The sequence below is a fragment of the Epinephelus fuscoguttatus genome, linkage group LG14 (assembly GCF_011397635.1).
Source record: "Epinephelus fuscoguttatus linkage group LG14, E.fuscoguttatus.final_Chr_v1".
NCBI classification, from domain to species: Eukaryota; Metazoa; Chordata; class Actinopteri; order Perciformes; family Serranidae; genus Epinephelus; species Epinephelus fuscoguttatus.
In genome coordinates this window covers 4,484,678-4,511,801 of record NC_064765.1, presented here as the reverse complement: position 1 = coordinate 4,511,801, position 27,124 = coordinate 4,484,678, and the positions used below count along the sequence as shown (strand labels likewise).

The 27,124-nt window shown below is 42.3% G+C and overlaps 1 protein-coding gene across 1 annotated transcript in view; it reads left to right on the top strand.

Annotated features, from left to right (window-relative positions):
* Positions 1 to 27,124, top strand: part of scfd1 (sec1 family domain containing 1) — a 44,068-nt gene that overhangs the window by 4,567 nt on the left and 12,377 nt on the right. Inside the window, exons 6-18 of the mRNA XM_049596119.1 lie at positions 282 to 369; positions 709 to 798; positions 2,013 to 2,068; positions 2,680 to 2,765; positions 2,878 to 2,977; positions 7,269 to 7,408; positions 7,777 to 7,867; positions 10,992 to 11,065; positions 13,166 to 13,247; positions 13,777 to 13,873; positions 15,752 to 15,822; positions 26,068 to 26,147; positions 26,679 to 26,741. Of these exons, the coding sequence (XP_049452076.1) occupies positions 282 to 369; positions 709 to 798; positions 2,013 to 2,068; positions 2,680 to 2,765; positions 2,878 to 2,977; positions 7,269 to 7,408; positions 7,777 to 7,867; positions 10,992 to 11,065; positions 13,166 to 13,247; positions 13,777 to 13,873; positions 15,752 to 15,822; positions 26,068 to 26,147; positions 26,679 to 26,741 (1,118 nt within the window). The remainder of the gene's footprint in view (positions 1 to 281; positions 370 to 708; positions 799 to 2,012; positions 2,069 to 2,679; positions 2,766 to 2,877; positions 2,978 to 7,268; positions 7,409 to 7,776; positions 7,868 to 10,991; positions 11,066 to 13,165; positions 13,248 to 13,776; positions 13,874 to 15,751; positions 15,823 to 26,067; positions 26,148 to 26,678; positions 26,742 to 27,124) is intronic.

Below are 27,124 nucleotides of genomic sequence, written 5' to 3'. Positions count from 1 at the left end.
CAAGAGAGATGCAGATACTGTAGCATTATTCTGATGGGCAGATAAGTTGACCTCTGATTTTGTCACACTGAAGATGGCAGTGATAGAGTTTGTTTGTCCTCTCCATCCTCTGTCCAGCTGCAGAAACGACGCACAGCTGGATCACACAAGGGTTTCTGTAGAGTTTTTATTTTGAAGTTATTAGTCAGGTGTTTCCATTACTGTGTCCACCCCCACTCTGAGACAGTGCAGTGTCAGTGTCAGGAATGTTGTGTGATGACTCTGTGGTGTGTGTGTCTCAGGTTTATGATCAGTACCTGAACTTCATCACTCTGGAAGACGACATGTTCACCCTCTGCCATCAGAACAAGGAGCTCATCTCCTACCACGGTAACACACACACACACACACACAGATTATTGGTAACAGGAGGTGCACTAAAAAGCCCAACACAACAAAACAAATTGTCTCTCTTCATACCTTGTTTTTATTCTCATAGAAGAAGTGACAGTCGGTCTATAATGCTTTGCAAACATCACCACAACTCCGTCCAATAAACAAGCTACTCCTGAGTCACATGACCTTTTCTTTACAAGTCCTGGAGGCTTGTGATTGGTTGTTTTGAATCCAAATTACTTTGAAAAAAAAAAAAGTTTGTGTTTGTATCTAGTCAGTGCTCTAAGATGGGGTCATGACATGAATTGAATTAAATGTGTGTCTCACCTGCAGCCATCAACAGAGCAGACATCCAGGACACAGACATGGAGGCCATCATGGACACCATCGTGGACAGTCTCTTCTGTTTCTTCGTCACTCTGGGTGAGTCTGCAGCTCCTCTGATATCTGCAGTGTGGATTTAACATGTCCAGACAAATGTGCTTGTTTTTTATTCTGTTTTAAGATGAAACTAGATATTTTTAGTGGTTTTAAAAAATCTAAGGGGTGGAAATGTTCCTGCTCTGTTGGCAGAAACTTCTGTTTATTTTAAAGTGATACTTTGCCAATTTTCATCCAGCTATGTATCATAACAATGTGGGTTGTAGGTGTAAATGGACTGTGGTAAACTTGCCTCCATCTTAAGAGCACTCAGATCTCCCTGCTCGTCTCTCAGCTCAAATTTTGCATTTTGTTGCTTGAACTGCAGAATGTACTTCAGCGTTTTCGTATGCCCCCCGCCACTGACACAAAGAATAGAATATATATGTAGAAGAAGGAGATCAAAAGAGAGATGTGACACTCTTTCACATATATTGTTCACGATAATACTGTTATAATTTCTAATAAGATGTTGTTGTTATGATATTGTATCGAAGACCTCAGGAGACTGTGTGTTGAGCTGTGATTCTCCTCGATCGAGTCTTCATTAAATACTGTGTGTGATCCATCAAAGAGTGTAACACTGTGTATGCTGACCAGAGATTCTGAGGGTGTCCTTGCATTTAACCCAAACAGTATTCTCTTGGAAGTCACTCCATGTTCCCAAATAAGGTTATTCTGTCCTGACATGTGGCTGTGTGAAGTTTTTATTGGTTACTAACTTTAAACGAGCACGCTCACCTGGCTCGCTTTAAATCACCTCGACTGTTTCTTACAAAATGCATTTGTCTAAAAAGAGACTCTCGTCTGTTGAGCCTGGAGCACAGGGCAGTCTCCAATCTCTGAAAGCGAAATTATTACAGACTCTGCAGTGGTTCCAAAAAGAGGAGCAGCTTCAGTAGTGTGGAATAAACTGTGGCAGAATTGAACCTGTCTCTTTTTTAGTAACAGATTATTTTTAATCCTGATCTAATCAGTTTCTCAGTGTGATTCTGTTTCTGTCCACAAGGTGGAAGTGTTGCCTTACATCTTCAGTAGCTATCTGTCACAGTGATCAGACTGATTAAAAAAATAATCTGTCATTTAGTTTATGGATGATAAAACACGCAGGAGTCCTTCAGGTTGTTTTGTTGTCTGTAATATTTTCATGTGTGTAACAGGATGAGGCTGTTTTTAAAGTTTGTGTTGTTGCTGTTGTTGTTTTTGTTGTTGATCAGGTGCGGTGCCGATCATTCGCTGTCCCCGGGGAAACGCAGCAGAGATGGTCGCAGTGGTGAGTTCACTCTGAAGTTCTTGAAAACTTCTTTCTATTATTTTAAATTGAACTGTTCATGTGTGATTCAAGCGGACATGTTTGTAGTTTTAACACCCTTGGTTTCATCCAAAAGTCTCAACAGCTACAAAATTGTCTTCACAAAGCGAACAAACAATTTTTGTTGAGAAATCTAATCAACTACTGTTTTCTCAACATTTTACGAGATGACTTATTGCTCTTACTAGTGTAGGGTTGGTAGACATGAGGATATTTATGTCCCTTTTATAACACAGCAGCTTTGTCTTTAATATCTCTGAGTGATTTTAGGTTTCTGTGGACAGAGTTAAACTGTCAGGGGAAGACAGCAGATCAGCAGTAGATGCCTCACAGAAGTCGTTTACATCATCTGAAAGCTGAAGATCAATATGAGATGCTCAGCACTGTGCGTCAAGTTATGTAGCAAATATGTAATAAATAAAGTGTTTAAGGGCCTAAAACATTATGATGGAAGTATAGGATCTATGGATCATTCCAATAATCAAATCTGCTCATGCGGTGATGCAACAGTTTTAGGGTTAAAACCCTTTGTGTTGGAAGAAGTCTGAAGTGTTTGTGTGTTTGTGTTGTAGAAGCTGGATAAGAAGCTGCGTGAGAACCTGCGGGACGCCAGAAACAGCCTCTTCACTGGAGACAACATGGCCACCGGACAGTTCAGGTAAACGACGTGTTAACTGTCTGTCATGAAGGATAAAACTGAAACAGTGTGAGGTCATGGGAAACTCCACTTCTCACAATGCAGTGCTGTAGTGATCCTTTCTCTTCTCCAGTTTCCAGAGGCCTCTGTTCGTCCTGGCAGATCGTAACTCGGACATGGCCACGCCCCTCCATCACACCTGGACCTATCAGGCGCTGATCCATGATGTCCTGGTGAGCTGTCAATCATCTGTCTCAGAATGAGCTCATGCACATTTTGTGTTGAGGTGTAAGAGAACAAGTTATTGAATTTGAAGTGTTGTGCTGCTGTTTAAATGTAGGCTATTATATTGGTATTTAAAACATAAAATCGATTTATTGTGACATTCTGACAAAAACCAGACTTTTGAAATCCATGTAAACATGTTAGTCCGACTGAAATCATGTTAAATTTCTCAAAGTCAGACTAACACCAGATAATGCGACTGGGAGTTGAATTCCTCCTGCATGTATACAGCCAGTCAGACCCAAACTGGCTGAGGCGCGCTGAGCATGCTCCACAGTTTCCACCCCAGAACAGCAGCATGTGTGTGTCTCAGGGATCCCCAAAGGTGTACACACACACACACACACACACACACACACACACACACACACACATATATTCACACAGAGCCAGAGTGCTGTCAGCTACTGAGGTGCTGAGGTTAATACTGACAGCACTGGAATGTAGAGTTACATGGATGTGTTATGTAACACGTCATCAGCACACACACACACACACACACACACACAGCTACTGGCACCGATAGAGCAAAATTTGGCAAATGCAGCATGAAAACATCTTAACAAGTCCTTTAATGTCATATTCATCCTTCAGGACTAATTTTCCTGTAAAGGAACAAACTGTCTGGACTTTTAAAACCAATATTTCCATCCATCCATCCGTCCGTCTGTTGTCTCAAACAGCTTATCCTGTTCAGGGCCACGGGGGGGCTGGAGCTGATCCCAGCTGACACTGCACGAGAGGCGGTGTACACCCTGGATGGGCCGCTACGTGATCACAGGACTAATACTGTTAATAATTTGTAAAAATATAAGTGATAACAACATCATCAGGATCCACAATCCAAGTCATTTAATGTTGGATATCTGCTGATACCAAGTCAGATCTATATGCAGCTACCTGTTAATTAAATATCTACCTGACACATTATAACACCAGCTGTAGTGACGAAATCTGACATCTGTGACTGTAAAGACCCACGATAGAAATTCCTCTAGAGGTGGGAGTCGAAGACCTCACGGACAGCGGCCTCAGCCAGACGTTCCCAGTTCACCCTACACGTTTGGGTTTACCAGGTCTGTCCAGCAGCCTCCCCCGCCATCTGATCCAAACTACCACCAGGTGGTGATCAGTTGACAGCTCTGCTCCCGTCTTCACCCGAGTATCCAAGACACACGGCCACATACGGTATCTGATGATACAACCACAAAATTGATCATCAATCTTTGGCCTAGCGTGTTCTGATACCAGCTACACTTATGAACCTCCCTGTGCTCGAACATGGTGTTCGTCATGGCTAGTCTATGACTAGCACAGAAGTCCAACAACAAACCACTCAGGTTCAGGTCAGGCAGGCTGTTCCTCCCAATCACCCCCCTCCAGGTTTCTCCATCATTGCCCATGTGACCTTTGAAGTCCCCCAGAAGAACTATAGAGTCCCCAGCTGGCACGCCCTCCAGGACACCACCCAGAGACTCTAAGAAGGCCGGGTACTCCACGCTGCTGTTCAGTGTGTACGCACAAACAACAGTAAGAGACCTTCTCTTAGTGATCACAGTCACATCGAGGTGACCCTCTCCTTCTCCGGGGAGAACCCAACACAGCAGTGCTCAGCCAGGGGCTTGTGAGCATCCCCACACTCACCGGTGCCCCTCACCCTGGGCAACTCCTCAGAGTCCAGCTCCTCTCCAGGAGTTTGGTTCCAGAACCAGTGCTGCATGTGGAAGTGAGCCCAACTATATCTAGTCGGTACTGCTCCACCTCCCGCACCAGCTCCGGCTCTTTCCCCACCAGAGAGTTGACATTTGACGCCCCCAGAGCCAGTCCAGGGGTACTCAAGGTCTGAAAAGTCTGTTTCATCAAGGTCTTCTTGAATCGCACTTAGTCCGGCCCCTCCCCTTGGACTACTTGGCTTTGGGAGACCCTACCAGGGGCTGTTAGCCCTGGACAACACAGCTCCCAGGTTCACATGGGCACGCAAATCCCTCCGCCATGTTAAGGTGGCGAATCTTGGAGAAGATCAGTTGTTGTATTGATGTTTTTTTTCTTTCCTTCAATCATAACTGGTAACAGGGATAAAATCAGTTTAACTCAGACAGCAGGTGTTTTCTTGACATTTGAAAAGAAGAAGAGTGAAATGAGTTGATGTCTCCACACGTTTACATGACATTAGACAAAATAGATTTATTGTGTCAGCCCAACGAAAACCAGACTTTTAGAATCCATGTGAATATGTTGGTCCAACTGAAATCGTACTAAATCTAATTTCTCAAAGTCGGACTAACACACTCAGATAATGAGTTTGGGAGTTGAATTCCTCTTGCATGTACACAGTCAGTCAGACCCAAACTGGCCGAGGCGCTATGAGCATGCTCCACAGTTTCCGCCCCGGGCTTTGACCCGGAAGTCGAATAGCATTAAATGTGTAAGAGAAGAAGAAGCCGGTAACAACATGGAGAAATCTACATCCAGAGCCGTGACTTTTTGGACAGACGAAATGTACAGAGCTGTAAAGTTGTCCACCATGGTAGCAGTTAGCTGCTAGCTAACCGTAGCTAACTTGTTTGTCCATTGTTTGGTCTGTGATGTAATAGGTCAACAGGAAAAAGGTCCAATACTAACAAGCTGAAAGGGGGCATATCTCCACCTATCATAGAGGAGTCGCACATACTTGGCTCAATAAATGGATTCCCCTCATGTGCTTGTATACTGGGACAAGGACAGTAGTCCAATTAAATGTCCTCATCAAGCTCTAACTGTGGCTTGACTTAACTGTGCATGTACACATACTGACTGTCTCATGACCGGGGAGACTGTGAATTTGGATGTTGAATTTGTTTTCAGTGACCCTCGATCATTATTGAACCACAGAGGAGCAACTGGGCTCTAAATATTGAGTTAGTCCTCTGCAGTCGATTCAGTGGTTCGATTGAAGAGGTTTAAATTGTGATTTGTCAGTCCATAGTATGTTCAGCCGATACTTTAACAGTGCTAGCCCTCGACTAACCTTCTGTTTGTATTGTTCCAGCTTGTTAGAGGCATTATTGTGAAACAGGAACCTGTTCGTGTTTAAATCTGCACACATTGTGATGCTAAACTTCCAGATTCTTTTACCAGTAACTGCTGATTTCCTCTCCTCTTACTCAACTGTTGCTCAGAGGGATCTTTGTCTCTTTCAGTTATCAGTGTGGTTGAACCATTGTACAGTGTTTTGTTCTTCATGTACAAAACAGTCCCTCGTACTGAATAACATCTGTTTGTGAAGAAGACTTTCTAAAGGCATCAGAGACCATTCTGACATAGAGAGGAGTCCTCTCACACATCTGACTGGCCAACAGCAAACTCTGGGGCAGCAAACTTTTTTTAACAGAAGTTTGAATACTTCCTTGTTTTAGGAGTTTAGAAATGACCGTCAGCAGTTTAAAGCAGGTCAGAGGGAGACATGTCGCTGCAGCACAGTCAAGAAAATGACACTTCAGACATTTGTTTTGGAAACAGGTGAAATAACGTCGCTCCACTTTAATATTCTTTTTTAACATCTTTTAAAAAGCCTCTCTGTTCAGTTGTCCAGGATCCAGAATCTGATCTGGTTTCTGTTGAAGCTCCCTGTGCGACGGCCGGTCCAGATGGCAGCGCTCTCCCCCTCTCCTTCCTTTCTTTCCTATAAACATGTCAGAGTCTGAACACAGCCGTCTACCACCCGGCAGGGGATGAGATCCCGACACTAAATCTCCCCTCTCATCCCTCTGCCGTTTCCATGGCAACAGCGATATTATGATCTGCTGCTGAGGATCTGTTTCCCGTCGGCCTCCGTCAGGATCCACTGTGGTGTAATTAGTAGTGATGTGCTGTCTTTGGTCTGGACTCCGTCCCAGATATCTTTAACACAGCAGGGCTTCATCTTCATCTGGTACTGGATCAGGTTTTATATTCATTACGTGTCTCAGAATCAGGTCTAGGATTTTAGGACTGTAAACTTAAGTTAGATGATGACGTCTTTGGTTTTTCTTGGTGGTTTCACTTTGGATTCAGAGCATTCAAAAGACTTAAAGAGCTGATTTAGATCATTAAACGCAGGAAAAACAATTTATAACACAAAAAAAATGGATGAGCTCCTTACAGGTACTGGCAGAGCTGAGCTACAGCCTGCCAAAACAACCAGTGAAGCCAAACTTCAAAGATCACCTGACAGCAGATCTTTGTGAATATGTGTGTATGTGTGTTCTCTGTGTCCACCAGGACTACCAGCTGAACAGGGTGGTGATGGAGGAGGGGGCGGGGGCCGAGCCATCTCCTGCCGGCGCCAGACCAAAGAAGAAGAACAGAAAGACCTATGACCTGACTGGTGCGGACAAGTTTTGGCAAAAACACAAGGGCAGGTTAGTTCTTCTGGTGGAAGGGTTTTGGTACAGGCTTTAAATATTGGATCCTTATCAATATTGACTTTGCCAATATAGATTTTATCCAATTCAAGAGGGTTAGATAGTTCTGCTCTCATTTGGATTTGCACCTTACCTTTTACCTTTTCTGTAATTGTGTATGCGTGGTTTTTACATCCTACTCATCATCTTTTGTTTATAACTTGTTTACTTGCACTTCTTTTCCTCTGCAAACTGCCGCACAGCAATTTCCCTTAGGATGAATAAAGATCTATTTTATCTAGAGATGCACCGATCGATCAGCTGGTGACAGCAATCAAGTAGGATCAAGAAGTATGAAATGATGATGAAATCATGTTGTGTTACAGTCCGTTTCCGGAGGTGGCAGAGTCAGTCCAGGAGGAGCTGGACACCTACAGAGCACAGGAGGACGAGGTCAAACGGCTGAAGAGCATCATGGTGAGACACTCACCCACACAACTGGCTGTCTTTTGGTAGACTAGCAACACGTCAAGTCCAAGTCAGAGGTCATTTCTGAGTCACAAAGGTGACATATTTAGGGTTTAGGTTCAAGTCCCTGAGTTCATGTCTTCACCAAAGTTATCTTCAAGTCCAACTTCCCAAAATTTAAATCTGCTTCTCCAAGGCCATGTTCAAGTCCCCGAAGGGATGTCCAGTTCTCCAAGATAATGTCCATGTCATGTCTCTGAGTTCATTTCTAAATCATCAAGGTCCTTTACGTGTCCTGTCGGCAGCGTGTCCCTGAAGTCTCATCCAAGTCTCCAAGATAATCTTGTCTGAGTCACGAGGTCACAGAGGTCATAGACAAGTTCACAAAATTGTATCTGCCTGTCTGAGGTAATGTCCAAGTTTCTGAGGTCGTGTCTAAGTTTTCATGTTTAAGATCTACAAGATCATTTCTCAGTGACCTGTAAGGTAACTAGAAAACTGCACTCAGGTAAGTGCAGATCTCCACCAGGTGACCAACTGGCCCCCTGAGCTGATTGACGGAGATTGACGGAGCCGGGCCCTGGCCCGAGGGGGTGGAGCCCCAGCCTGGCCTGACAGGTTTTCAGAATTCTCATGCCCGAACCCGAAAAAAAGCCTGACTTTTTTTTTTTTTTTTTATAAACCTCCCATAACAACATGTCGGCTGTAAATGTTGCAGACATTAAAATAGTTTAATTGGGGTTTCTAGCGTGGTATTAAGCTATATTCATTATATTTTGATTGAAAGGATAAAGTTAAATAGGAATTTATTTAACTTAATGACTGTATTCTCCTATTTAATGAGAATTGTCAACCGTTGCTGCGCACTGTTGCAGTTGCATCTGCATCGCGCACAGTCACTTCAAAAAACTAAATAATCAATTAAACAACCCCAAAAATGCTTCAAACACTTTTCTAAATAATCTTAATATTGAAAGGAAAGGCAATATACCCAGATAAGCACTTTTAATGGCATAAGTGGGTGTATTTCGTTTCCTTTCAATATTAAGATATATTAAGATACGTACATACCTTAGTATAGTAATAGTATATATATAATATAATTGTGTTATGAATTAGAAGATATAATACAATTACGTGGGCGGCACGGTGGTGTGGTGGTTAGCACTCTCGCCTCACAGCAAGAGGGTTGCCGGTTCGATCCCCGCGTCAGTGTGGGTTTCCTCCAGGTGCTCCGGCTTCCTCCCACAGTCCAAAGACATGCAGGTTAATTGGTGACTCTAAATTGTCCGTAGGTGTGAATGTGAGTATGAATGGTTGTCTGTCTCTCCAGGGTGAACCCTGCCTCTCGCCCAGTGTCAGCTGGTATAGGCTCCAGCCCCCCCGCGACCCTCAAGAGGATGAAGCGGTTAGAAGATGAATGAATGGATGAATGAATGAATGAATGAATACAATTACGTATAAATATAATAAGAAAGAAAAGTAAGAAAATATAATATAATATTACAATATAATATATATATATGTATATATATATACATATATATATATTATACAATTATGTAATATAATACAGATAACTTATCTATAAATAGTTATACATACAGTCACATTATGTACTTTTTTTTTATATAAATAGATATAAATGCAATTACGATATACACATGTCTATATCTATATATCTCTACATACCCTTGGAGTTAAGCCCTTTCTTCCCCGTACTTTGTAAAAATGATACGTTTTTCTGTATGTGTTTCTTTTTAAACTGGGTGATATTTGGACATTGTTGCAGGTCCACATTCAGTCTGTTCCATGATCTTACTCCGTTGGTTGTCATACAAAATCTTTTCACAGTTGTTCGGTACTTGCAAGTTTTGAAATTTAACTTTCCCCTTAAATTATACCCTCCCTCTCTTTCATAAAAGATGTTTTGTAAGTGAGTTGGTGCTGATTCATTCCTAATTTTGTACAGAAATTGTGCTGTTTGAAATTCAACAATGTCATGAAATTTGAATATTTTAGATTTATGAGATAGTGGATTAGTGTGTTCTAGAAAGTCCACCTTGTGAATTATTCTGATTGCTTGTTTTTGCATTATGAATATTGGTTGTAGTGAACTTTTATATGTATTGCCCCAAACCTCTGTGCAGTAAGTTAAGTATGGTAAGATCAGTGAACCGAACAGGACGTGGAATGACTTGTTGTCCAGGAAGTGACGTGCTTTGGCCATGACAGAAATGCTTCTCGATATTTAGTGCAGATGTATGTAATGTGAGATTTCCAGGAAATTTTGTCGTCTATTATCACCCCAAGGAATTTTGTTTCATATACTGTTTCTGTTTCAACACCCTCTATCTGTACCCGTGCTTGTTGATTTATTTTACTGTTACCAAATATCATGAATTTTGTTTTGCTGAAGTTTAGAGATAACTTATTTTTGTCAAACCAGTGTTTTATTTTGCTGAATTCTGAGGTGATAATGTCCAATATTTCCTGTAAATCTTCACCTGAACCAATTATGTTTGTGTCATCTGCAGAAAGGATGAATTTGAGTATTTGTGATATTTTACATATGTTATTGATGTAGATAATAAATAACTTTGGACCTAGCACTGACCCTTGTGGAACTCCGCATACAAGGCATATCAACTCGTATCCTGCATATCTTCAGTGGGTCTTAACATATCGGGTATGGAATTAATCTGTAGAGGCTTCAGTTCAAAATGAGAGCACAGTTTTCTGTGGATGTCATTTTTTTTTAGCCACGATGAAGGCCAAAATGTGTCCTGCAGCAGGCGGCAAGACTTGCTGTTTTTAGCTGAGATGATTATTGGAAAACTTTGGGCCCCTACTGGCCAGTTATGAGGAGTCAGAAGTCATTGATGGTACAAAACAGGCAGTAGCATATGAGACTGATTGGTCCAGTAGTTCGAAAGATTTGCTGTTGACAGACCGAAACACACACATTCACACAATTCCCTCCACTCTTACGCCTGGCACAGATAATAATGAAGAGATGTGGAGTTAATATCTGAGGTGACTGGGTCCCACCACAGTGTTCAGGTCTAACTGGTTCCAGTTGATCCCAGTGTAGTCATGTTTGGTTATTGTTCATTGATCTGTGTGTCTACAGGGTTTAGAGGGGGAGGATGAAGGAGCCATCAGCATGCTGTCAGACAACACAGCCAAGCTCACCTCTGCTGTCAGGTAACTGAACACACTGAGTCTACAGTGATCTTCATTAACCAATATTGTCTCAGCTTTCACTGGATATGCTGCTTACAGTTCTAAACAAACTAGTTTATTGATGTATCTTCAAATTACATTTCTGAAATTATACTATATGACTCAAACCGATCACTTTTTGGGCTCTAGTTTCCCGGCGCAGCGCAGGGTGGCGAACCCCGTGCAGAGCTAGTTTCGAGCAGCGCAACCTGAGGTGCGCTCAGTTTGGTAGTTTGGCAGACCGAGGTGCACTGAGATGGGTGTGGGGGCGCAGCAGGGGGAGGTGTCGACAGATCCAGCTTGGCGCAGTGACAGTTTCGTGCCAAAAGGCTTCGCCGAAGATGCGCTAAAAGCTCGCCAACTGAAACCACGTCTACTGACAGCGCAGGGGAAGCGCAGTGTTTGGTGTTTGGCTGACCGGCGGACAGTGCGCACACATCACCAAAACCTCACAGGCAGGTTTCCAGAATATCAGGCACATTAACGATACAATAAATACCCAAAAAACACTATTCAATGCAACTATCTGCAATCAGCACATAAATGTGTCTCTATATCGACTGTCCCGTCACATCTGATGTCAGATCAAAGGGGATTGGCACCGTTTGGCACATTTGGCACGCGTAATGGAAACCCAACCTGATTTGATTAACACAGCTGCAAACTAATGAGTTCACATCCCTCTCAGCCAACCACAAACAGCCACAGCATCAGATAGGGAGTATATATTCAGCATCTGTCATCTTAGAAAAGTCAAAAGAAAAGAAACCGAGTGAGACTGTGAGAGAGAAAGAGAGAGCGCGTGCACAAGAGAAACGCAACATTGATTTACAATTGTGGTGACCTCCTCCCAGGCTACCTTTGCATCATCAGTCCGTGGAGGTCTGCTCGCAGTTCCGTATATTCGGACACTGCGAGCTTGGACCTCCCAGACCAAAACATCAGTTTCCTCCTGGGAGAAGTTTGGCTGTCTGATGCTGCTGCTCTCTTCTGCCATGGCGAAATTGAGTAAACCCCTTATTTCGCCTTCGCGTGGCGCATTTAAGGGTGAGGAGAGGGGCTCATTTGATTGGTGTGATGTGTGTAAAACCCACTCCACGCCTTCTCTCCTCCCTCTTTCCGACTTGCGCCGGTAGGAGGGACAGAGGTGGGAAAGAGGAGTAGCTGCGCCAGCTGCACGGTGTGCCAAACTTGCAAAATCCGCCTGGCCACATCCAGTTGGCGAAGCGCAGGTGCACTGCGCCTCTGCCGCGCCCGGTCTGCGAAACTAGAACCCATAGTGTTGCATACAGCATTCATATAAGTGCAGTCCACCCAAGAACGATAAAAATTGTATGTAGTACTCATGTCTCATGTCTCCACTGTCTCTGACGCTGATGTAGACAAGTGACTTGGAATAAGAGAATGGACCAACACTTCTGCATCAGGATAAATTGTCTGCCTTAATCTGTTTGGACAGACTGCAGCTTCGCTCTTTCTACTTTCCATTCCGTATCTCTGTCTGCTGCTCATTTAGTTTTAAAATGACCACAGACTTAATAACTTTCCTGGAAGAGCCATTTCCACTGAGGTGCCCTTCAGGAAAGCCCAGAACACCCATCTGTTCGATCAAATCGCAGAGTTCCTGAGAAGTTCTGTTTCTGCTTCTGTTCAGTGAATATCTCTGGTTGCCTGTAAGCAGGTTTCTCAGTAACTTCTGAAGACAGAATTTCCAAAACACCAGAGGACAGATGAGCCTGGAGCCAGGGAACATGTGATTAAATTTTTGGTTGTGATTTCCACCATAGCCCTGTGGTTGTTTTCCATCTGTAACCATGAAACTGTGTTCAAAACTCAACCAAAACAACCTGCTGTCTGCTCCACAGCCCAGCTGGACTGTAGAATGGGATTGACAGGGATGTTTGTTTCTGGGTGAAAGGGACAGCTGGAGAAGTGTTGAGTGTTTGAGGAGGTCTGTTAGTTGTGTAATTATCGTCTTTTTCCACAGATCGCAGTGTGAGATACTCAAGTGTAAAGTGTAGCAGATTGAGTTTCCTTTTCAAAATGTGCTTGTGTGTGTTTTTGTGTGTGTGTGTGCTGCAGCTCTCTGCCCGAGCTGCTGGAGAAGAAAAGGCTGATCGACCTGCACACCAACGTCGCCACAGCCGTCCTCGACCACATCAAGGTACAAACCGCAGTCACTCTCCAAACCAATGAAATGACTCTGACACTTGATGTCAGCGTTGTCAAAACAAACTGAATGAAAGAGCGATGTTTGTGGTTAGTTTTTCTGTTTTCAAAGTTGGGTTTTATTTAGTTTCAAACTCAACACAGTTTTTAGTTTATGTAAATAAACACGTCCATGCGGAACTAAATGTTGAATAGATGTAAAATTTTCTATTCTTGGATTTTTACCTTTAAGGCTCAACGTTAGATTCGTATACGGACACAAACAGAGCTTTATGTCTGTACTCTGCATTCATTTCGTACATATTTGTGCATGTTTTTTGAGAGTTTATAGACACGGACAAAATGGAGCAAAACCAGTTCCTAACTCCAGTGTATCAGCAGACATGCTAACGTCAAAGTTAACATTTAAGATTCAAAGTTAGCGTGCTAATTAATGTGTGAAGATCAGTGCAAAAGGAGTACATACCTATTAGTACTAGTATGTATCAGTACACAGTATAGCTTGATTTTGTCTGTGTCCTCAGAGTCGTAAACTGGATGTTTACTTTGAATATGAAGAAAAACTGATGAGCAAGTCGACTTTAGACAAATCGCTGCTGGACATCATCACTGACCCAGACGGTATGAACACACACAGATACACATACACATTTGCACTTCATGGTTATCAAAAGGCATTCTGCTATTAAGCCAAAACACTAACCCTGACCGATATACCGAATGTTACCACCTCAGTGGGTGCTGCATTCCACTCTGCAGCTGCTCCTGAGAGTAACATAATGACACTGATCTCGAGTGCACAGCTGATATTTACACGGATTTTTTTACACGATTTGACAAAAGTGCATATTTAATAGATTCAGTGTGGACAGAGAGCTCTGATGGTACGTGATACTATGCGTTAGTCTGAAACTCGAATTTTTTTAGGATATGGTAACCACTCAAAAGATCGGTGAGTAGCTTACTTGCTATCTTCCTATGCTTGTAACTTTACTTTTTAAAAAAGAAAACACGTCTTATAAATGACACATAATGAAGCCAACAGCAAGTAGCCTAGCTTGTTATTAGCAATGGTCATTTACCAGACACTTTCAGCTCCCTGGCGATCTGTTTCCAACCAGCCTTCACCTGATGTAGGTTGTTGTGAAATAAGGCGGCATTGTGTGGATAATTCTCTTTATTTCAACTTCATGATTCAGTTGTTACGCATTTATTGCGGCTCTTTCAGAGCAAGCGACAGGAGTTAATATAAACATATGACAAAAGTTAAGCTCTAGGACACGTCTTTCATCAGCTTCGAATCCAAAATGTTGCCAAATTGGTGCCATTTTAGTTTTCTTGAGAGACTAACTCTGCCATGTCTTCTCTTGTCACCCCAAAAAACACATGAACTTTCAAGTAAACAAACAGAGCTTGCATCGCTCTGCCTTTCCCACCTCTACTGAAATTTCATCTCCATGTTGCTGTGCTCGGTTCACAGCTGGTCATACACTTTGGTCTCTGTACGTTTTTTTATGAACAAACACAATGTCAGAATGTGTCATAATGACAAAGGTTGGTTAAGCCGGTATGCATAAAATCAAGCCGGTTTGAATTCGTACACTGGACTGGACCTGCAAAATGGGAAATTCTGGTTGCAAATCATAAATGCAGTTGAGGAGCTTGAGGCTCGTTGAGGCAGAGCCAGGTTCAGTACGTTTACACGGACAGTTTAATTCCACTTTTAATCTGAATGAACGGCCATTCCGATTAAAAGTGGTCATGTAAATGGTCATTCCGATTGAAAATTAAATCCGATTAAAGGGGGTGGTTTATTCCGTTTGTCATTCCGAATGAAAGAATTTTGTGCGCATGTATACACTCATTCCTCTTTAAGTTCATTCCGGTCTTTCTGCGCATGCTCGTTTCCTTGCCCTTCTGGTGCAATGACGTATATAGCGCGCATAGCAACGGGCTGCATAGCAACGGGCTGAGATAGAGCAGTCGGACTCATTGCACTCACTGGTTTCCATTCGCCACAGCACGGTCTTCTACCTCCCTTCTTCAACCTTCTACCTCCCTTCTCCTGCTCAACAGACGAAGCATTAGCAGAACAAGGTTGTTGTCGTACCGCTGCTTCAAGAATATAAGCAAAACACGCCCGAAAAAGGCACTAATAACGGCGGCGTCAAGCATCTTGTTATCCGGAGCAAGGACTACAGTGTTTTCTTTCGGTAAATGTAAACACGTAACATCCGCCCCGCCCCCTATCCAATCAGAAACCTTCCCTGCCCCAAACCTTGCGCAGACCTGAATAAAGGCCTTTGAACTGATCTCCGTGTAAACCCTCATTCGGAATGAATATTTCCCATGTAAACTACCTGGAAAAACTTAAATTCCGAATGATTTCATTCAGATTCATTTCATTCCGAATGAGAAGCCATCATATAACCACACCCATTGTGTGTTACAGTAAATATCAGACAAACTAAAGTGTGTGTAAATGTTTGTGTTCATCAGCCGGGACCCCAGAAGACAAAATGAGACTTTTCCTCATCTATTACATCACTGCTCCACAGGCTCCTTCAGAGGTAACACACACACACACACACACACACACACACACAAACACACACTGATAACTACAATAACAAGCCAACATTATAAAATGTGTTACAGACAAAAACAGCAACAAAAAAACAGTAATTTGAACAAAACAGTCCATAAACAGGTTGAATCACAACTTTTGGTGCAAATTATTAAAAACAAGACGATGTAAAATTAGAAACAGTGACAGATTCATAAGCGTAAGCGTAAAAAGAAGCGTAAAAACTACAAAATCACAGCTTCTTCAGTGCGTACAGTCTCAAAGACATCCATCTCAAAAAGTTCTTGAACCTTTTCAGTGCATGGCTACTAGCAGGATTTATGACAAATAGCTTTTAGCCCTTGAAGCCCTCTGGAGTTACACATAAGCACGACCTTCTCCAACAAATCTTTGAAGCTGTGAAGTGCTGACACATTACGTAGAGAAAGTTGTTCCCATGTGTATCCGACCTCAACATATTCTGTGAAAGAGCTGCAGAGTGTTTCGGGTTTTTTGTGCAGCCGTAACAATGAAGTCTTTGACAACAAGCTAAGTGTAACTAATAATATCCATGAGTAAAGTCTGGCTCTTTGAGAACGCAGAACAACAAATATTTTCCATGTTAAGAAACGTGTTTTCATTTTAAATCAGTTCCTCTTTGTATTCACCAAAATGCGAGTGCGTCCAAACCGCTGCTGTGATGGATGTGGACGGTCCGACCTCAGAAGTGTATTATTGGAACTGTCATCTTATTTGACGCTGAGTGAAGTGAACTGGGACCACAGACCAGCGTGAGTCACCAAACCGCCCCTGCACCAGCTTAACCAGAACCGTCACACTTGGCTCTGATGTCTCAATTGTTCTCTGAGAGTTAAGTCACATCAGTGACAGACGTTCGGCAAAAGTTCACCTTTTAACATGACGACACAACAACACACAGTTCAGGGGTCGCTTAAGTTGAAGTGGATTTTTACATTATCACAGCGATGGTATGTTGCTGTAGCTAATTTAATATATGGCCAAAGTAAATGCACAGCCTCTCTACATACTGGAGTGTACCTCATCTCGGGCTGTTTTTCCTAGTCGACCAATAGTCGTCATTTAGGTCCATCAGTGGACTAGTCTCCTGCATGTTTCTGATATGAATGTAATGATTAAATGATATATTTTGGTGGTTTGAGTTGAAGGTGTGAGAAAGAATAGTATCAGTAACATTGTTAACACTGTGCTACATTACAGAGAAATACAAACCGTACTAATGAACCTTCATTAATATAGGCCTATATTTTATCTCCAAGTGCACGTCACACACTGAGCGAGCCGCCTGTTAATGACACTGTGGGCTAATGGGCATGTAGCTACTTCCATGTTTCACATGATACGTCATGTTTGTAGTCGACCAATGAAGATGAGTTTACATATCACCTTGGGTTCGTCCTTCACCTTCTCCAAATGATCCCACACTTTGGATTTCCTGCCCGACATGTTATTAACTAGCCTGTGGAATAACCGCAGGTACCAGCCCTGGAAATTAGGGGCCGTACACATGCTGCATCTTTAACCGCCTGGAAAATATGAGGTCGGGCAATATGCGCTACTCTTGTGGCTTTTTTGTGCCAGCTTTCGGAGCATGGTGGCAGGTTGTGGCAGCATCATATAGACTATTTACCTGTCCACATGACTTTCATTTTACAAAATATCTCCATTGGCATGAGAGCTCATTTATGCTCAATGGTAGGTATGGATGGAGCCTTTTGACTGTACTCTGTTTTCATGTCGTCTGTATTTGTGCACGTTTTTTGAAAGCTTACAGAAAAGGACAATTTTGAGCTGTTACCACTGGAGATCGTGGAGGCAGTGTAGCGTAGTTCAATCCAGACACGACCGTAGGAGATGACAAAAACATTTTAAAAATGGGAGAAGGGAACAAATCATTAATACAGTGAAGAGAATTCTCCGTCCACATGTCACAATGTAAACTAAGCACAAAAAGTAAGGACATTTGTGTTTAGTAGATTATCTCTTTGTTGTAACAACGCTTCTTGGCAATAATCTTACACCGTTGAAAAGCCGTTTATTTCCCTTTTAAATGGTGCCACATTTGTAAGGAACATGCATTTGTGGGATGAGCAGCAGAGCTGAGAATGTGGGTTGTGCCCATGAAAAATTCACCAAATCTCTGCCTGATTGGCAGCACCTGTGGGCATGGGCCCTGCTACACTGGTCAGTTGTCACTACCAGTGGTGACTACCCTCTAGTGCCATCTGTTGGCTGTATTGGTTGGTGGAGCTGCCAGGGGTGCAGATCTTGGTGGTAGTAGCACATATTCAAATGAGAGCGGAAGTGGAGAAGGGTTCAATGTGAACAGCAGCTGAACATGAGTCAGTCGGTTTTAAGAGCACTTGGAAGTATGAAGGCAGTCACGCTTACAACATTTGAAACCTACATGTATATTTTCGTACATAAAGGGCGTATAATCTCCTAATGCATTATGACCATTAAAATGTGTCTAGTGAATTGAAAAAACAGTTGATTTTATTACTCTAGTACGCCACCAAAAGTTAAATTTGTATTTGCAATATTAATTATTTATATAATATAAAATCAATACTATTGATAAAATATTGTGATATTATGCTGTATCATTTTTCCCCCACCCCTACTGATAATAATAATAATAATAATAATAATAATAATAATGATGCTGCATACTGTGTAACCAAATAGTGATATTTTCTGAAATGGTGATTGTGATGTGGGAATCTCACCATTCCAACCATTAAATGAACAGTAACTCAGCACGGCCCTGGTGCAGCTTCAGGAGAGAATACAAGCCTGATTTTTCCAAACTACCAACAATCATTTGACTGAAATTTAAATTTTTCTGCAGGACAAACAAGCTTCAAATAATTTTCCAGTGCAGATGTTTAATAGGACCTTACTGGTGATGTTGTATGCCTCAGCACATCAGCTACGCAGGGTATAAAGTTTCCTTTCCTCATGATTGAATTATCTGTTTTCAGATCAATATCCCTTCTTCCAGGTAGCCATTGGTTTCACTTCATTTTGTCGAAAATCAGTTTAAGAGACTTGAAATTTTCTTGGACTTTGCGAGCATTTAAAAAACTTTGCTTGATAGGTCCGTGTTGGACCGCTCACACATCCAGTACTTTAAAATCTGCTCATGAAAAGTATCGTGGTGTAAAACTGGTGTCAGAAAATTGAACCGAAGACGAACATGGATGTTGTGACACGAATCTTGTAAATGTAGTCATTTCTTGCATTAAAACAGTGCATCTTAAACTTTGTGCTGCTTTATGACATCAGTTCAACCCCATCAGCGTAAACATGGGAGAAAGGTAGAACAAAAATGAGTTAGCATCAGTAGGAAGAGCAGTAGAAGGTGGGGATAATAAGCATTTTATGGGATATATTAGAAGTTGTATAAGATCAGAAATGATTCACAGTGTGACGTGAGGGTTGTGGTTTGGTGTATCATCCCGCTGGCGATTTGTTCTGCCAAAATCAAACCTCACACTGAAGAAGAAGAAGAAGAAGAAGACAGTGACTCTTGGGAGAACTTTGTGTGACCGTCCTGTGGTTCAGTATTTACTTCCAAGAACAAAACAGAGACTCTGAGGAACGTAAGAGATCTGAGGAGACTGGGAAATTAAAAACACAGCACAACAATGCTCCTCATTCTTCTCTCTTAGACCTTGAGCTGTGTCAGGGTCAAAGGTCAGGACTCTGTGTTTTATCCCCACATATGTTTTTGTTAAGATTTAATGTCACAATGAGGGACATGCATACCTTCAAATGGTGTTGTTTTTGTACTGCAGTCTTCCCTGGGTCATGGAAAACCTGGAAAAGTCAGAATTTCACAGTCTAATTTTCAAGGCCTTTCCAGGCCCCAACAGAGAGGGGACCAAAAATGGGAACAGTATGGAACACAAAAACTGCGCACTGAACTGAACTGAACCGTGCTGCTCGGAGGAAACAAGGCTTTTGAGACCGACACGTCAACCTTTTTTTAAATAGATAGACACAAAGGGTTTTTGTTGAGCAAACTTTTCTGGGGGACCTGATTCCCCACATCTCTAGATAAGCAGGATGTGTGTGTGTTGTCTTCAACTCAATGTCCAAAAAACTCAAATGTCAAACTTCAGCCATGGGGGTTTTTCTGGAGTTTGTTGGAGGGGCAAGTTGTCTCAGTTTTGTATGACAGGGTCCCACAGTGTCTGACTTTGTAAACCACCGGTCCAAAATAAGCACATCATTTCTTCATCGTCGATGGAACAACAAAAATAAAAGCGCTAGGTTTGAGGTCAGGTCTGATTAGGTTTTAGTGAGTTTGGGTCTTAAAAACGTGGGTGCTGGTGTGGGATCCAGAACTCTGCTCAAATTGTTGATCATTTTTTAGGTATTGAATAATCGACCCTGAACTGGCACAGCACCTCTGTTTAGTTAACTCTAGAACTGGAGCTCCTCATGTCAGTACATTATGTTTATCTCCACCGTTTTTCACTAACAATCTGACAAACAAACAGTGTCTGACTCTGGTTACAGACGTAACTGATACAATAAACTGTGTCTATGATTTCAGGAACATCAGTCACTCGAGGCTGCTGCTGCCTCATCCGTCAGTGAGATTTAAACGAGCTTACATCAGCATTCGCCAGGTGTTTACTGAATTTGCAGGATGACGTTTAATCCCACAAATCTTTGATTAAAGGACCTCCTCACCAAAGTGACTCAACTTCTCTTTAGTCTGAGGCAATGTTAAAAAAAAGAGAACTATTAAAATATCTTGAAAGAATGTTTGATAGGTGGTTAATAAAAGTTGTGAATTTGCCTCTTTAGGTAACAGGAGAATTGAATTCCTGTCAGTTATGATTTATTCTAATCGTCTCCAACGGGTTCTGCAGCTTAACCCACTCCTCCTCTGTCCATCTGTATGAGCAGAACTTTTAATGCTAAATACCCAATTTAGCAAAATTTTAATAGCATAAAAGCATTTTTAACTTTGTGTTCATTGTGGCAATGAAGTAATTTCAGGTTAAAAGTTAAAGTCAAGTTGCAACACTGTTTGTACTTTGTCGTATCTGAAGTCATCAGATTTGCAACTTGAGTCTGATTCAAGCCACAAATGGTGATAAATGTATTTCACAATGGCCATCATTTATCAATGTAACGTACAAACCAGCACAGGTCTGAGTGCAGAAATCATCCAAAGGCAAATTTATACTTGTGCGTCAGCTCTATGCAGACCCTACGCATGTGCCTGCACCTCTGTGAGCATTTATACTTGTGTGGTGGTGTTGCTGTGTCACTCTGCAGTTACACCTCCAAAACACTAGCTGGGGGTGGAGGTTTCTGTGAGGTGCTGTAGAGTTTATTTCATTCAGAACACACATTAAACACACATTAAACATGGCTTAATAGAGACAGTTTCAAACACAAGTACACAAATCAGCTTCACTATAACTCGCAGCATTCACAGACAAACACTTGTCTTTATCTGGACACATTTTCCCCACAAATACAACATGCTAACATTATTAGCACAAGCCTATGGCATTTTACATTGTATAAATTAGCCTAGCAGCTAGCTGACTTTTCCTCTTCTCATATGTAGCCAGGGACAACAGCAACATTTAACAAAGGTAACGTTACAAAATTCGTCTCCATTACAGCTCACAAGGTTCACTGACGAAACAACTGTCTTATACTAAACACGTTTTCCAAACAAATACAACATGCTAACGTTATTAGCACAAGCCTATGGCATTTTACATTGTATAAATAAGCCTAGCAACCAGCAAAGATTTCCCCCACTCATATGAGAGTTTATTGATCAGATCTGATCTTGTCAGAGTTGATCAGATCAGATCAATGGATGAGAGGAATGACTGCTGTAAAGGCGAGTGAAGGCAAACTTTTGACCCTGCACAATGAACAACTAAGTTTTACTTTCACTGCACCTGGAGTTCTGCTGCCCTGTCTGTGCCCAGAGTATGCTCTGCGCTCCAGGAATGTGTTGCAATGACTAACATGACTGTATATATATTCCAGCAGCACTCCTAATGAATGGTCAAGCTCCAAAAATAGGAAATCAATAAATGGTGGCATATAGTGTTATCGTGGTGGGCCACCACAAATAAATGAATGTGTGGGAAACCCTGAACTCTTTGCTCCCAATGAGAAATCGGCCAACATGAACTCAGTTGTCAGTATCTCTGAACAAAGTGAACTGAAATGTTGGGTCAGATGGTTACTCGGGCGAGAGCGTGTTTGCAGCATCTTTCTAAGATGCTGCAAACTGAATGTGAAGCATTCAACTCTGGTGGTTTCTCCTAAGTGGATGTAGAGAAGCTGTTTGTTTCTGAGGTTGCAGAAATTCCTCTTGAGATTTGCTTCACTGAACAAAATCAAACAAACAAAAATTCACTTGGCGTCTCAGATGACAGATTCTCAGTTCTTCCCGTCGTCCCGGGCCTGGCTTCTTCACCGTCACTCAGGGGACACTTACATCACTAGCTGTGGATTGGCAAACAGTAGAAATGGTTTAGACAGATGGTTTCAAGTCAGCTGTGCCCTAATGTCCCCAAAACATCATTATACTAATCAGTAGCCACGTTTTGGAAGGCTTTATGAGAAGCATTTTCTTGGCTTTATCATATTCATGATTTCATTTTTAGCCATGATGATAAAAAAAAAAGATGATTGAGATGAAGCACCAAGTTCTTCTCAGAAAACAGAGACCTGGTTAGAGTCAGTGTAAAAGGAGCACAGCTGGATCAGATTTAGTTTGGCAGAAATCATCTCTCATCCTTTATGAAATGACAGGACTGTGATTGTTATTAGTTTCATTTTGCTGTTAAAGATCTAATGCACCAGGAGTTCAGTCTTTTTATTCACCAGTGTATTTTGACAATGTTTACACTTACTCCACAAAGAAGCCCACAAGGTTTCAGAACTCCCTGAATGCCACTAAGTGTTTGAATCAAAACTTTTTTCTCGCCTCTGAAATTTCCCCAAACCTTGAGAGACAGTCAGTCAGTGGTCCAGGTCCAGGACTCCAGCGGCTGCTGTGGGCAGAGAGCTTTGCTTGTACACCTGCAGAAATAATTTAAAAAATCAGTCTCAATTATTCAGTCACTGATCATTCAGCATCCGTAAAACAGCCAAGATTTGAAAGCACGAGTCATCGTTATTCATCAATAAAGCTGTTGGGCCTCTCCAATAAAAACTCTTGGGTGGGTTATTGATCGTCAGTGACATCAGTGTTGGGACAGAGAGGTTTTCATACAGGTACATATTTCTCAGCTTTTCCTCTATTTTGAAGGTCTTTTTATGTAAACAACACATACTTGGCCGTTGAAGTTGATTATGACTTTATGAGGTTTGGTGAAGTGGAAAACATTTCTGCGCTTCGGTTTCACAAGGAAATGAAAACAAGCATCATTAGTTGTCTCCTGGTTGTCGTGCCAGGATGTCAGAGGACATTTTAACCTCCGTTTCCCCACATAGCGCCCAGAGATGATGGATATTGTCACATAATATTGATGAAACATTACTTTAGTTAGTGGAAGATTTTGATGGTTGACAGAAGCTGCAGCCGCGCACATTACTCATATTTTTTATTGTAAATTTTCGTTTTATATTTATGATTCTTGACTTTGGCAGGACTTGTCCACTTGGACTCAACAATGAACTCATTAGATTTTGGTGGTCATACGTCAAGATTATTATGACTTTGCGTCCGTCTCATTTTCGTGACAGTGATATGTTAAGAGGGCCTTGGGGGAGTTTCTTCAAGTTTGGCACAAACGTCCACTTGGACTCAACGATGAACTGATTACATTTCATTGGCTGTAGATCAAGATCCTTGTGACCTTGAATCCTTCTTATTCTTGTGAACCAGATATCTCAAGAACATTTTTCAGGGAATTTCTATTTTTGTAAACGTCCACTTGAACTGAACGATGAACTCATTAGATTTTGGTGGTCATAGGTCAAGATCACTATGACCTTGCGTCTGTCTCATTCTCGTGACCACGATACCTCAAGATGGCCCCAAGGAAAGTTCTTCAAGTTTGGCACAAACATCCACTTGGAGTCAATGATGAACGAATTACGTTTTGGTGATCGCTGTGACCTTGCATCCGTCTATTCAAATATGGTGGTCATAGGTCAAGAGCACTGTGACTTTGCGTCTGTCTCATTCTCAGGACAGTGTATCTCAAGAAGGCCTTAGGGGAATTTCTTCAGGTTTGGCACAAACGTCCACTTGGACATAATGATAAACTGATTAGTTGATTAGGCAAAGCTTTTGATTTACTGGTCCATCTAAGTCCCAACCCTCACCTATGGTCATGAGCTCTGGGTAGTGACCGGACGAATGAGATCGTGCATACAAGCAGCTGAAATGAGTTTCCTCTGTAGGGTGTCTGGGCTCAGCCTTAGAGATAGGGTGAGGAGCTCGGAGTAGAGCTGCTTCGAAAGGGGTCAGTTGAGGTGGTTCAGGCATCTGATCAGGATCCTCCTGGGCACCTCCTGTTAGAGGTGTTTTGGGTATGTCCCGCTGGTAGGAGGCCCCGGGGCAGACCCAGAACCAACAGCCAACATAAGTACCCACTGGTGAATGAAGTAATTTGAGCTTGGCTGTTTCTGAAAACACTGAGGTTAGAAATAGTAAATACATCCACAGAGCCTTAGTTCGTGGTATATTAGACATGCTCTTCTGCGGATGTGGTGTGGCAAACTTGTCATGCTGCGTTCGTGCCCCTTGTATTTTGTCCGTGAGGCCTTCGCAGCGTTGCCGTGATTCTCAGCATCTTATCAGACTTGTCCTCTGCTGACGAATGGTGTGACAGCTTTCCCCTCTGCCAAGAAATGATCCTCCCTTTTTCTTTTATCCCTATTTCACCCACCTGAGAGATGGATCACCTCGGGATTACTCCCTTCACCCTCCATCACCACCCCCTCTCTCCTCTTCCTGTCATCTGTGGCCATCCCTCTCCCTCTGTGACCAGCTCTTGGCCTCCTGTCTGTTTCTTTTTGTCTCCTCTTCCTCTCCCTCCTTTGATCTCTCTCCCCCTCTCAGCCCTCTCTTTCTCTCACCCCTTTCTCCCTCCCTCTATCTGCTGCAGAGGCTCCAGAGTGCTGCTCGAGTTTCTCACTGATGTGGTGGGATTGCATTCCTACAAAAACAGCCTCACACACTGTCTCACAGACACACTATCACGTGGCTCAGCAGTTGTGTAATCCCTCCTGCTGAGGTGCCAGTCAGGAGTTTATTAAAGTGGGCGATACACTCAACGTCACCTTCACTAGCTGCACATAGGAAATAGGAATGTTTTCATAACGTGCAGATCGATGATATTTTCCTCTGCGAGGCAGAGAGGCCTCTGAAACAACAGATTCAAGCTGGTGTGATGATGAACTCATGACTGAACCCAGTGTTGCTGACACTGTTTGAGGTGGTGTGGCTGCTGCGGTTGCCTCTGTGTGTAGGTGCATGACGGTCAAAAAATCAATTCACAAAATTGAAATCAAGAAAAATCAAGAATCATAAATTTAATATTTGCAGTGAAAAGTTATATAAAATATTGCTGTTTATAAAATGAGAGAGGTGTTTAAAGCTCAGTTCAAACCAATGATTCATGACGACACAAAACCGTTTTAAACGTTGCAGAGAAAAGTGTCAGCGGTGTGAACTGGCCGGTCTGAGCTTGACTCAAGCCGGCTGATGGTGTTACCTGACACTCAGCTGGTCAAATCACGTCACCTGTTTCAACAGCCAATCAGCTTGTAGCGAAGTTCGCTGGTCAAGTCAAAATGACCACAGCCAGCGTGTTGGCTTTCTGCGGCAGGTGCTCCGTCCCCGCCAAGCCCTCTGTTTCCGCCCTCGCAGTGTGCCGTGTTGGATGGTGGGTCGCTGTTGCTGCTCACTGTATGTGCTTGTGTGCCCTCACAGACCCACATTCCCTGGCTTTTCTTGTTGGTATCTGACATGAAAGTCACTGCCCAAGCGGCAGTAATCAACGACTTCAGAATGAGATTAGGTTTTTGAGGTACCCGTTATCTCTGACTGAGGCTTTAGGGTTTGTTGAGCCAGCTCAGACAAAGAATGCCCGGCTGTGTTGAACGTCTTCGTGTTTCAGCCCTCGGGTTATCTTGTTTTTTTTCTCTGTTATCCCATCTTGTTATTTAAAAGTTTATTGTCTGATGTTGTTGTGTGTTTCAGACGGACCTGGAGCAGTATAAGACGGCTCTGTTGGACGCAGGCTGCGACCTTTCACCTCTCAACTACATCAAACAGTGGAAGTAAGTCTGTCTAATGTAATAAACTTCAAAGGTCTTTGTAGCATCGTCAGACCACAGCTTTGGTTTTGAACAGTTTTGGTGTGCTTCGAGCCTCGACAGTTTTTGTCTGTTGACATGTTTAATTTTAGATTAGAATTCACTGGAACGATTTGATTTATGTCCTATAGCCATGTTTCATTTTGTTCCAACACCACAACCTTGTGTCATTTTTGGGAACACCCTGAAGAGGGCACGCTATAATAACGTGTCGTCTCTGTTCTGAAAAATTAAAGCTGTAGTTGGTCACTTTTATAAATTAACTTTTCATCATATTTGTTGAAACTGTCACTGTATCAACAAAGAATTTCATCTGTCTCATATACTTTATACTGTTGAGAATATAGTGACAGTGTCAGCAAATGTGACACAAAGTTAAAATCACAAAAACCACCAGCTGTAGCTTTAAGTAAGAATATTTTGGCTCTGTTGTCAGGATAATAAAACTGATGGAGCAGAGTGTAACTCTTTCACGTTTCCTCTCATCTTTTCCAGGGCCTTTACCAAGATGGCCGCCACCCCGGCCAACTATGGCAACAGTGGAGTCAAACCCATGGGGTAAGTTAGAAACATTAGAGGTAATTTTACGACACATGGTGTTCAAAACTTCTTAAATCACCAAATAAATGCACACCCAAAATTCTAGAATTTTTGTTAAAATGCAAAAGAGAAAATATTGTGCAGAAAACCTTTTTGCTGAAGATATGAAATGAACCCAGCTCTGTGAGAGGGAGTAATAATTAGTGATTTAAACCCTGAGAAGTGTGTTTATTGGAAAAGTTTCTGTTGTGAATCAGCAGCAGTCGACGTCAGCTGGAAATACGACGTATTACCTCATTAATCTCTCCAACAGCTGAGAACTACGTCTGGAGACGATAAATACAAAACACTCTGTCTTACTAATATTACTTTTAAAGCAACCTGTGAGCAAGGCACTTGAA